This window comes from Alligator mississippiensis, chromosome 4 (genome assembly GCF_030867095.1).
Source record: "Alligator mississippiensis isolate rAllMis1 chromosome 4, rAllMis1, whole genome shotgun sequence".
Lineage (NCBI taxonomy): Eukaryota > Metazoa > Chordata > Crocodylia > Alligatoridae > Alligator > Alligator mississippiensis.
Window position 1 is genome coordinate 86,321,425 of NC_081827.1, and position 13,188 is coordinate 86,334,612.

The window sequence follows — 13,188 nt, forward strand, 5'->3', positions numbered from 1 at the left end:
ACTGAGAGGAATGTTCATACTATAGAAGAATTGCAGTTTTTGTAGCTGGAAATCTCTCTATTTTTCTTTTGTTTCCCCTACTACTGAAGACTTTTTTGTAATAACCATATCCAAAAAAAATCAGTGTCACTTTTCTCACTTTCCCTTTACAGTGTCAGCCGCTCTGACATTAAACAGTTATTTTTTCTGTCATTGCATTGGCAGCTTCTCTGTCTCACCCTCCTTTACACCGGTACAGCATGTCCAGATGAACATGCGCATGCAGCTTGTAGTGTCTCAAACCTTTTAAGGCACCAAAAACCGCACATGGCAAACATGCAACTGCCAAAAAAAGCCACAAAAACCCCTCAACCTTCCCCCCCCCCCCAAAAGAACATCCCACCACAAAAAGCACCACAGCACATGTCTCAGCAGTATGCACCACCAGAAATGGAGCCTGGCCATCCAGAGCCATGCTGTGGCTGCTAGCCAGGCTCCATATGGCCAGATCGGTGTCACTGCTGGCCCAGGAAGTCACCATGACCTCAAGTAAGGCTGCTGGCCCCAGCCTTCTCTATCCCACCCAGGACAATTTGGCATACACCGGAATGCTCATGCAGGAGCATGCCCTGGGGCACAAAGCGGTGGCACATGCATGTGCCACTGCTTTTTGTGCCCCTGGAAATGTACACCTCTGCATGTTGGGATGTGCCCATAGGGTGTTCTTGGTACTTCTGGTTTTGGGACTTGTAGTTGTATGTGAGGCTTTGAAGTGTGGATGAGGGTTTGAAATGTCAATTTTGGGAGGATCCACAAGTAAATGATTGCCTGCAAGTGCTGAGGACTGGACCTAATGGCCCAGGAAGCCCGTTATAATTCTATGTTCCTATAATATCCACCAGGACGTTTTTAGCATTATTTTGCCAAATAGAAAGGATTAAAGCTCCATCTTTTAGATGATGGGGAGGTTGGGGGGAGACTTTTTTTCTCAAGTATGAGAGAATCACCAAAGTCTGGCTAGAGTTAGTGTTATTCAGAAGTCAGACAGAAGGCAGGGCAGCACATTAGAAACTAACTCAGAAAGTCATAAACTTTCATAGGGAAAACCTGCTTCATCAGATGGTCTATTCACGGCATCTAATAGAGTAGGCTATCACTTACACAAGTTCATGTAATCTTCATTGTTTCTGAATAGGCCATTTAACAATGGATTTTCTTTATTATAGAATCGTAGAAACATAGAACCAGAAGGGACCTGTAAGATCATCAGTGTCTTGCTCTTAAATGTGTGGCTAGCTTTGCTAAGATGGATGTGGGGGAACTCTCTATCATAAACTCTATGAAGTCCAATTATTACTACAAAGATATTGATAAGAAATTTATGTACACTTATTTACTTGTAAGTTTGTTCTCTATATTTATTTTTGCTGTAAAGAAAGGCTCAATGTATTTCCAATGAGAACATATTTTTATTACTGTAATTTTTACAAAACAAAAGTGTGCTATAGAGAAGAAAACAAAGGTTTGTATAATATCCAATTAAATAAAAAAAGATGTGGACATTTATGTACAAGTATATATTTGTTCTTATTGTGTAAATAATTAATTTTAATTTATATAAAATTACCTAGCTTTAGAGCTCCCCCACTACAGCTGCCTGTTCCAATATCAAATCTACACATTTCAGGTCTCTTTTCCTGATAGTTGCTATCTATATATTCAAAGCAATCTTATAATTAATATATTGTTTATAGTATTGTACATTATATTGTTCAATAAACAATGGATTTACCTTTTACAATTCTAATTATCAATAAACGTGTCTTTACAAATTAATAAGCTTTGAAAATTATGTGTTGTGCTGTATGTAGCAATGACTTGTTCACTTTTTGTGGAGCGTATCATAGAAAATGAGTTTTGGTCACTGTCTAAGCTTAGATGAGACTACCAATTGGTAAACGGGGTAGACACATATAAGCATAAGGGGTCTTGCTCAAATTGATGGGATTACCATCCAGTCTGATGTCTTCTAGAGCCCTACGGACATAAGTAACATCTTTCATTTTGCAGAAATTATCTTCGTGCATCTCTTGAATATTGTTGTTCTAAAAACAAAACCAAAAATATCAAGTTAAGGATGACAAAAATGGTAAATGATTGAATTACTGAAGACTGAATTACACCACTGGCAAATCAAACCCTTATGTTTGCAAAATGTTTGCAAAAAACCTTACATAATAAAGACAGACAAGGTTCTTTGGGTGAATCTGATATCTTTTATCAGACTAACTTAAATAGTTGGGAAAAAAAAAATTAGCAAGCTTTCAGGTTTAAAAACCCTCCATCAGGCTGAGGAAGTCTCTGCAGGGTTCTTAAACCTGAAAGCTTGCTAATTTTTTCCCCCCCAACTATTTAAGTTGGTCTAATAAAATATATCGGATTCACCCAAAGAACCTTGTCTGCCTATGTCCTTAGACCAACGCAGCTACAACCTACACCCCTGTAATATAATAAAGATACATTTTGTGTGTAAGTGATTCACATCTAGATTGGGCTGACTTTTTTTGTCTTATTTCATATTTTAATTTCTGCTTCTACCATCTGACTGAAATTGCTCGAGGCAAGCATTTTTTGTGGGTGATATCTTTTACTAGGCTAGCTAAATCTATCCCAACCACAGAATTGGTCCTCTAAAAGATATCACCCACAAAAACCCTAGCCTTTTGCATAGGGAAAAAAAAACAAAACACTTCTTGCATCCAATTCCCAGATTTAACATGGTATCCCACGAAACATATGGATTGACAGAATTTACGTGAAGTAAAACACATCTTAATATTATTGGTTTTCCCTCCTGATGATTAAACACAATCTTTTATTGTTATGTACGTCTAGTTTTTTAGTTTACCTGAAGATGAAGAGCTTGAAGACTTTCAGGGAGTGGGAGTGGGATGTGATCCAAGTTATTGTCAGTGATGTATAGATGTTGTAGGTCAATCATATCCTGGAAGAAGAAGGAAAAAGAGGAAAGGTGTTTCATTAAGTACTAGATTTTTATAAAAACTTCAACAGAGAGGATATGGTCTTACTTCCATCTCTGCAAAAAGAACCTGCGTACAAGCAATTTATTTTGTTCAATGTGATTCCAGGTTTAAAAAAAAAGTTATAGATATTCCTATATGTAAAGCCCATTACTATTAAATATCAGCTGTTTTGTTATAATAACTAGGAATCTCATGTTCAAGTAGAACATTTTCAGCACATTGTTGTCCTAAACTTGAAATGTTCCCTCTCCCAGCTTCTGCAGAAGTCCTTCCTTTGGACTTATTTGTTTACCTTGTTTCTTTGGTTATTCAAGTGGTTAGCAAAGTCACTAAATAATATGATTTCTTAAAATATATATATGTGTCATCAATTTTTCAAAAATAAGATGGACTTTACACCCTTTCCAGTGTTGTGCAACAGTAGTACAGTGAGGAAATGGCATATTCTAATAGGGTGCCACTAGATGTGCAGGATGCCTACTTTGATGCACTGTAATTATAGAACATTGGAGCAAGCTTGATTGAGTCTGCTGGACTATGCTTAGCAGAGTCTGGCAGCCTCAGCATCTTGTGTATTCAGCATTTCTGAGCTTCAAAATCATAGCTCACTAAATGAGCTTTAGTTAAAGCATCCCTGCTGCCATTTTGAAGTGCAGGACATTGACTACATGAGATGCTGCCAGTGCTTTAATTAGAACAGCTCCTGAGAGCTTCTCTAATTGAAATGCTCCACCCCACACCCCTGGAGCATGTGTAAAGATGCCCATAGTTACTCCAAATATCAGAGCATCTGGTCTCCTGGGTTTTCCTTCCACAGCATAAACTTGCTCAAGCCAATAAAGCAAATAACATTTCAATCCATCCCTCTCTAGACAGGGTGTAATACTCTATCTTTGACTTTAATTTCTACATGCTGTAGGAGAAAAGGTGTAAGTATGTACAATTCGGATGGAGTTTCTTCCATGGTTAAGATCTATCAAGATGCCTTGGTTCTGGGGCCTGCTTTGAGACTATTCCTATCTTCTATAACATACCTCCTCTTCTGGTTCTGGTGGGACCAGGCTGAAAGCTGCCTCCCCATTCATAACTGGGCAGTTATAGCTAAAACATGGTTCCTTTGGAACAAATGAGTAGTAAGAGAGAGTGCTGAGATGATGAATCGGGCATGAAATCTTTAGTGTTTAGTATTTATTAAAATAAACCCCTGGATCATGACACAGTGAACCACTTTAGAGGCAGGGTATTACTGGAGCAAAACAAGGGCATTGATACACATACGTTGTCATGCTGTGATGCACCAGAGATCTGGCATGAATCTGCTCCACATGTGAGCTGACACGCACTGCGCTGCATCACATGCATTTGTATAAGCAGTGAAATGTGCATCAGCACGCAGAAAATTGCAGCAGTGCACTTTTGCACTAAAACATCTCCAATGTGTTTTAGTTCAAAAGCACGCTGCTGCCATTTTTTCAGTACCAACACACATTTCACTGTTTATACCAATTTATATACCACAAGCATGTGTACAAATGCCCTAACAGCCTAAGACACAAATCAGCCCCCTTTAGCTCTTCGGACACTCATGTGCTCCAGTGTATCATCTGAAAAATATGGGTGTTTTTGCAATTCTGACTATGCTGAAGGGATAAATCTGAGATCTTGCCTACTGTTAGCCCTGCCTGCCTACCTCCAACAGGTGGAGGCAACAGCTCTAGGAAGCCTGCTTTTCCTTCTAGGCTGATATCAGTGACATAGGTAGCTGGTGCAAGGACGTAAAGACAAATCCTTATCTTACTTTCTGACAGTCCACAATTTAAATCAAAGAGATGATAAGCTATTTCCATCAATCCCAAACTTACTTTGAATGCTTCAGTCCTTATTCCTTTGCGACCCAGCCTGTTGTTACTAATATCAATAAATGTCAAGGTGGCAGGTAACTCAGGGAGCTGCCTTATTTTGTTATTACGGAGCACCAGCTCCTGAAGCTGAGGCAATTTTCTGAAGGCATCTTCATCAATCTCAGATATAAAGTTTTCTGTCAAATCAATTCTCTTTAAATTGTCTGTGAGAAAAACAAATAACAGTAATTATACATATTTTTAAAAGTAAAGTAGGGATGGAAAAGCAAAGGCAGTTTCATTACTACAAATGATCACTGTTGAATTACACACACCCAAGTGTGGTACAGTCTTAATTACTTCTCCCCCTAAGGTTGCTTCTTTCATTGCATCATATAATGGTTCCAATAACTTCCAATCCTAATTCCCCTTAATAACAAGCACAACTGTTATTAGTATTCATGAAGCTCCAAGAGGAGAATATTCTCCTATGATTTTTATTTTCTGTATCCTCTCCAGTCACAAGTCTAGGGTTCAGCTATCACACGCAACAGTTTCATATAACATAAATTTATATCTAGATCCATCTTAAAACTGATTAGGTCTTAAAACTTGTATGGCATCTATACTTAGGTTAGCAAAGTCATTTCTGTTGATCTTTTTTATTCTGTTGTAACGGGAGTAGAAATAGGTGGTTTTCTTAGGGAGTGGGGGAATAGCGTTGAGTTCATGATCATCACAGTAGACTGTGGTTCCCAGACAGGTACACAGAAGACAAGTTGGAAGGCCTACAAAAAAGTAAAGGAAAACCATTAATCTGGGGATGAACAAGGTAGAGTGGGCATACTAAGATCCTTAAAGTTTATAAAAGCCAGTAATTTAACTTCTGAAGAGTACCTCCAGCACTTCTGGACAAGCAGTTTGTATAGCAGGGAAATTGCCCTGTCCTAGTTCCTCAGTACTCCAGGGGTCCCATCCTGTTCAAGCCCTAAAAATCCATTAATATATCTTCTTCTGTAAAACCAACCAACCAATCATTTTACCCTTAAGACTGAGTCACAAAAAAGCATCCAGGAGGAGAAAGATCCCTTCCCCTCTACCCCCTCCTACTTCACATGGATATTTTTTATCACCAGCTTTTCCTTGACCTGAGCAGAGTGAAATAGAATCACACTTAGATGCCCAATACAAGGAATAACATATGGTACCAGCTGAATACAGATCACAACTTACAAGATGTAAAAATGGGAAGTAAATCTAGATTTAAGGGAGTGTGTTATTTGGCTCTTTTTTGATAAGATTGTCAATGTTTCCATAAGAAAGGAGAAGTTTTTTTATCATCAGAGAAAAACCATTAAGTACTGCTACTAAGCACCATTTTGATGCCAAGTCTGAACAGCTACTGGTGTGCCTCTAAACTTCCTTGCATGGGAAAAGCACAAAGTTTTGCTGATTTAGGTCTGCTAAAAACTGTATTTCCTGATTTTTCCCTGACACTGTTTAGTTTGGTTTTCTGCTTAAGCATGACAGAAGGACTGCACATATTCAGTGTTAGAAGGGACTTGCTCTCCCTCTTAAATTACTATGTATTCCATGCTGAATGCTTTTGACCTATCAAGAGTGTTCATGCCATTCCCCATAAGATATTATTAACTCTGTCTCAAATTTGGCTGGGATGGATGTGAAAGGTAAGGATTTCATGGGATGATTATCTTTTTATTGGACCAACTGTATAGTTGGGATAGTTAGACAAGCTTTCAAATGCAAAACATTTTTCATCAGGTCTGAGCAGTGAGAGCCAAATCCCTTTCCTTTCAGATGCGAGGTTGGTAAATGGCAGGTGGTCACCCCCTTGGACAGCTCTTGGAGAATCTCTAGGATTCTGTTTTATAACCCCTCTCACTTGGCAAGTTTAAGGAGCTTTGGGGATGGAAAACTGAGGATGTCATTTGTCATCACTGTGTGGATGGTACAAGAGTTTTATTTTTATTGAATTCAACTACTGTAGTCTTTCTACTTTCTAAATATCTCGATACTTGTACTTTTTATACTGGTATAACTCCAGTAGCTCGAATAACATTATACTAGTATAAAAAGGTACTGTCTCAATGGAGAATCATGTTGAACAAGCCTTTGTAATTCTATTTATGTTCATCATATAAAGCTTGTCCTTTATCATAGGGCAAGATTGTGGTGGTAGGCCACAAATGTTCAGCACAGGGCATTGCAATTGAGTCCCAGGGACAGCCCCTTGTGGAGGCTTGACCTCCCTCTGAAGTTGCAGAGGGAGAACATACTATAAATACAGGCACATATCATTTAAAGGTACTGCATGGCTCATTAAGTCCAGTCTCCTGTTATCAAACCACCACATAATTTAATTTTATTTTATTAATTTATTGAGCTCCATCCTAAAACTAGTTAACTTTCTTGCCAGTACTCCTATTGAAAGGCTGTTCAAGAAGCTTCTTCTAATTATCAGCCTGGTTCTGATGCCAGTATTATCCTCTAATTCTAATAGGTCTTTTCCCTTTCTGGTGTTTAACCACATCCTCTTTCAACTTGGAAATTAGAAGTTTCTTGAACACCACTATGTGGTAGCTGAGAGACTACTTGCAGTCTAATTCGTAATCTTTTTGCATAAGAGGGATAAAGTGCAGAAAATATTAATTCATGGTTTAGGATGGTGGAGTCTGATTAGATTGACACTACTAGAACATTGAATTTGTACTTGTTCTTATACATGTTTTGAGGATACAAATTTTTAAAAAATTGAATAAATAAAACACATAGGGGAATTTTGGGTCTTTGGTTCTGGGCTTCCTAAATTTCTGTGTCTTCCCAAGAAGACCAAAGAATCAACGTTTCAGCGGTATGAGTACATTTCTTTTAGATCTTTGGGTCTTATAACGTGATTTATAATGGATTAATTCACATCATATACAAATTGCATTCTTGTTATAGTGTAAGTTTAATAAAGTAAGTATGAATCATGTGGGTGGCCCTTCTTTAAACCCTTTTGAGCTTATCCACATCCTTCCTGAAGTGCAGTGCCCAGAACTACACACAGTACTCCAGCTGTGGCCTCACCAGTGCTGAATATAAGGGGGAGGAGCACCTCTCTGGATCTGTTTGCAACACATTGGCTGATACACATGAGAGTTCTATTGCTCTGCTGGTGACTTCATCGCACTGTTGGCTCATACTCATCTTCTGGTCGATTGTTACCCCCAGGTCTCTTTCAGACTAGTCTCCTGAGTTTACCAAAGTCTGCCCTTCTGAAGTCAGATCGTGTTCACTGTCACCCAAAGTACCTCCAGTCTTCAGGTTGCCTACCATGTCTTGCCCTTTGGTCAGCACTAAGTCCAGAAAGGCTTTACCCCTAGTTGGTCCTTCCAAAGCCTGTGTCAAGAGCAGGTTGCTGATAGCTGCCAGGAAGTTGGTTGACCTGCTTGAGCTGGCTGAATGGTCTTCCCAGCAGATGTCAGGGTAGTTGAAGTCACCCATGACAATCAGGTCTTTAGTGCTGGCTGCCTCAGTCAGTTCCCTGGAGAATGCTTAATCGCACTCCTCTTCTTGGCAGGGAGGTCTATAGTAGACTCCCACCATCAGATCCGCCTCTCCTGAGCTCCCTGGAATCTTGACCCAGAGGGTCTCTAGTCTAAACTGTGGATCAAACTGATAAACAAGTGAAGAGACATTCACTTTTGATTCTGGAAATGCAGCCACACATCTGTAGTGGCTCAGGCCAGAAGCTGGAGGGTGCCAAAGCGCAACTCCCTTCTTGGCTACAGTAGACGACTTGAGCCAAGGCTAGCCCACCCACTCTGTGAGGAGGGGTTTGCAGGGGAGGCGCAAAGCATCCTTGGATTCTAGGGGACTGTGAATTAACTTGAATCTGGAGGGGATTTGGGACAGAAATTGAAGAAACCAATTTAACCCAAATCAGTTAAGTCTAATACTACATCTATCCAGGTTTATCTTAAACTTGTCTAGACCATTTGAAAGTGGTTTATGTGCACTGAACTTCTGTTGTTTTACAGATTTGAACTGGTTTCTGATAATTTATACCAGTTAATGTCTAATTTGTGTTCCTAGCCGATGTTATCAAACCAAGCCTACCATACATATGTATATATGCATGTAATGAGACCCATCAAAGTTTTTACTACATAATAATTAAAAACAAAAGTTACTGATTAAATTTCTTTGGTGATGTAAGAACTTTTGATTAAAAAGAGCAATCACAAGAAAACTCATGGGTGACTGTTGCCCCCTCTGCGGCCAGTCTTGCTGCTTGGGGGGTATGGGGTCCCCCTACAGCAGATCTCAATGCCCAGGTGGAAGCGTCTGCAAAGATCAGCTAGCACTTGCAGGGGGGGCACTAGCACTCCCACCTGCCCCCCTACCCATTACCTAAGTAGTGAGCACAGCTGATCAGAGGGTGCACCGATGCTCTCAGGGGGTGCATGTTCACTCCCATGCACCGCCTACACGTCACCACTGAGAAAAGTAATCCACTTTCATAAGAAACTTATTCATGAGAAAAGACAGCTTTACATAAAAACACCCAACCCTCGAATAGAGTAGTAAAACTCGTCCCACTGACCTGCCCAGTTACTACTCTAGGGATTCAAGTGTGCTGGCTTTGAATCTTATTGCATTGCATAAGCTTAGTTCTGTAAACAGTATTTTGAGATGGCTTTTAAGGAAATGAATTTTTTTTACAGGGTTATAGACACAGGATATCAATTTCCTTTTCATTGTTTTTAATTAACATCTCTGATCCAGAACTTTGACATCAGGACAGATGCCCATCATCCCTTGAGTTATAACTGCCTGAAAGCTGTGCATTTATAAATAAAACATTTAGCTACTGCTGAAACAGCATTAAAATATACTATTTCACCTTATTTGCAAAGTTTTCTACTTCCTGTTCTGTTTTCCACATGGTGGGGAATTTGTACTTGGCCAGATGACTTTGAGATCATTGTGAATATCCTAAAAGTTTACTGATTCTCTGACTAAGGGTATAAATATTCCACTTCAGCCATGGATCCAATTGACTATTTTGTACAGGGGTGCGTGTGTGTGTGTGTGTGTATAATTTTTTTTTAATCAAGCGTCATTTGTCAGTTAATTTTAATTTGTCAGTTGAATAGTTTGTGCACATTAGCTATATTTACAATTTGAAATAGTTTAACTAGCTTTTTTTTTTTTTAATTGTTTTCTGAGTTGCCTATTAGACTAGAAAATGTAACTAACTAGGGAAATAATACTTAGCACTTTTTCCCGCCAAAAATGTCAATCTCCAGGGAGCATAAAGACCATCATCTGCGGCTACCTGACAATACTCAAAGGGAATACTGGCTGTGGTGCTTGTTCTTTTAAAGCACAGACCACAAGCAAAAATTCTTCCATATTCAACTTCAGTTTAGTTTAGCCATTAACTATTGTTAATATTCGGTGGAGTTATTTTTATGTTTTACAGAGTTCGTTTTGTTCTACATTTTAAAGGAATTATAACCTATAAAAAATCCTTATGTTATGAAATGAGGTCCAAAACTAGAAAACCAGTTTCATGGGGAATTTCTTGTAAGTTACTTCTTATTTGCAAGTTTTGAAATGGGCCCATGTTCCATTTTTGCTAAATTTTTCATATTGTGTGTTTTAATTTATGTTTAAATGTTTTTTGAACTCAGCACTGGTTAGGCTTCATCTGGTGTATTGTGTGCAGCTCTGGGTTCCAAATTTTAAAATGGACATGGAGAAATTAGTCTTCTGAGGTGGGCAACAAAGATGATAAAGGGCTTGGAAAGCAAGTCATATGAGGAGAGGCTAATAGAGTGAGGCATGTTAAGTTTGTGGGAAAGGTTCTTAAGAGGAGACATGAGAAAAGAAGGGGACATGGACCAATGGCTTGAAGGTTTAGCAAAGTAAGTTTAGATTGGTTATCCAGAAAAAAAACTTCTCTGCTGCTAGAACAGGGAGGTCATGGAATAGACTTTCTAGGGAAGTTGGGGACTGTCCATCATTGGAAGTGCTCAAGAGGAGGTTGGGCAGATAGTGGTTGGGGATGATCTAGTTATAGTGCCACCCTAGTTCTACTGTACTTATTTCCCATGCTTCTGGGCTTTGCTGGTTGCCCCCCATGCCCTCCCCCCTGCCCTGTTCTGCTATACGTGTCAGGGTATTTTTAAGCCTTCCTTAGAGGCATTGGGTTTTGGCTATAGCCAAGGCTGTGGACTTTTGATTGGGGTGTACCAATGCTTATGCTGGGACAAGTGCTTGCAGGTCTTGCCTTTATGCTCAATCAGACCCATCACCATATTTTGGGTCAGGAAGGCATTTTATCCCACAGTCAGAATGGTATGGACTGGGGTAGGGGGTTGATTTCCTCTGTAGCAAGGGCAATGGCCCTCTACCCAGGATCTCGAGCTTATAGTCTCAATTTTTCATGGTAGCAGGACATTGGCTGCTGTGGTTCCCCTGCTTTACTTGTGGCAGATTAAGGTGTAGGTTTTCATTGTATTGGGGTTAATGGTAATCTTATATAAAGTTTAGATTATGGATTGTCTAGGATGGTTTGGATAGGGATGTTCCTGCCTCGAAGACCTTTTGGAGGTCCCTTCCAGCCCTATTTCTCTATGATTCTATGGACTCAATAAACTCATGTCTACTGAAATCCATTAAAGGCAGTTAAAAATGAAAATGTACTTTGTTGGAAAATATTTCAGATAAAATATCAATAAAACTATTGTGGTAACTTTTACAAAATATTGAGTATGCCGAACATATTGACTCTTATGAAAAAGTTCCTTTTGTGAAATTTTGAACTGGCCAGTTTTCATCAGAAATTATTTTGTATGTTTTGGCTATTTCTGTATCTCAATATTCAATCTATGTTAGACATTTAAGAAAAGATATACAAATCCATCTGTGGGCACAGCTCGTACAGTACAGCATGAAAGTCAACCCCATGACATGCTCCCCTTTTTTGTTTTTTTTTTCTTTACTAACCATCATGTGTTTGGGGCCCAAGAACTCCAGAGCCCAGTGGCGAGGAACCATCAATAAGTTTTGGCGTTGATGCTTCCTCCTCAGGCTCTTCAGTCAGTGGTGCAGAGGAATAACTGTCTTGAGTTACAAAAGGTAATATTGTGCCAACTTCTGTCTGGGGAGAAACACAGTTATATTAATGAGATACATGAAACATTTTTTGTTCTTTGGCTGGTGTTGTTCTATCAGTGTTTCATTTACCAGCTTCTACCACTAGAGGTCACACATACTCTGAGGCTGAGCAGTAGATCTGCATTTTATTTCACAGCTAGGAGCTGACATTTAACTTGGTCAGCAATGATACAGTTCATGAAACTGCAACATTGATTTACTTTAGCTATCAAATGTTTTCTCAACATCTTTCCCATAACACACACACATTATATATTAATGGAAACTTTTAAATGAGTTCTTCTTTATCAAGGTTGAATAATCAGTTCAGTGATTTAGCTGATCCTGGGTCTGATAAATTAAAAGTTACTAAGAAGTTCCAAAGAAAAATATATCAATCATGTAAATATAGAATTGCAAAATCTGTCAGGATAAATCCAAATGTGGTGAAGTTGTACAGGCCTACATTATTGTATAAACTACAGTAAGTTTATATAAAACACACTTATACGACGGGAATGGCAGTTAGGGCTTGTCAAAATAAATCAACATCAGTGTTTATCAACCATTTTGCTGTCTGAAAGCTGTGCTGTAGTTTTACTTATCACTGGTTCTAGAGGACAGAAAGTGAGACTGTAAAGAAGGGTCTAGACGAGCATGAAAAACTATACTCATAAAAATCTCAAATTTGGCAAACCCTTCTATGGAATTAGAAAACCTTTTCCCTTCCCTGCCCCCTACTCCCAAAATGATTAAAAGAACCAGTTGATGTCATACTAACTGTAAGGATAAAATTGCATTCTGTTGATCTTTCTCCAAAACGAATTCACTATTTAGAAGCAGGTATGATACTATAATACTATCGTAAAAATTATAGCAGAATTGGCAAGCGTCTTCAGGGGAAGCTTACAGCTGCAGAAAAGTAGTGTAATTTGGATGAATGAATGGGTCATTGGGAATTAGTAAATCATACATTTTAACCTGGACTCTGCCACTGGCTTGCTGTGTGGCTTTGGAAAAATCATTTTAACTGTATGTCTTGGTTTCCTTAGTAGTTAATAATTATTTTCATACTTCTTCCTCCTTCCAACCTCCCCTTTTTGAGGTAAGTGTGTTAGTATTATTTTATATGGAATCATATCTGTAGTGTTCAT

At 38.9% G+C, this 13,188-nt stretch overlaps 1 protein-coding gene across 1 annotated transcript in view; it reads right to left on the bottom strand.

Annotated features, from left to right (window-relative positions):
• Window positions 1-1,428: 1,428 nt before the first annotated feature.
• The window catches only part of EPYC (epiphycan), a 31,112-nt gene continuing 19,352 nt past the window's right edge, over window positions 1,429-13,188 (bottom strand). The window contains exons 2-6 of the mRNA XM_019480801.2: window positions 11,885-12,038; window positions 5,494-5,652; window positions 4,886-5,088; window positions 2,888-2,983; window positions 1,429-2,084 (exon numbers count right to left, since the gene is read on the bottom strand). Of these exons, the coding sequence (XP_019336346.2) occupies window positions 1,914-2,084; window positions 2,888-2,983; window positions 4,886-5,088; window positions 5,494-5,652; window positions 11,885-12,038 (783 nt within the window). The 3' untranslated portion in view covers window positions 1,429-1,913. The remainder of the gene's footprint in view (window positions 2,085-2,887; window positions 2,984-4,885; window positions 5,089-5,493; window positions 5,653-11,884; window positions 12,039-13,188) is intronic.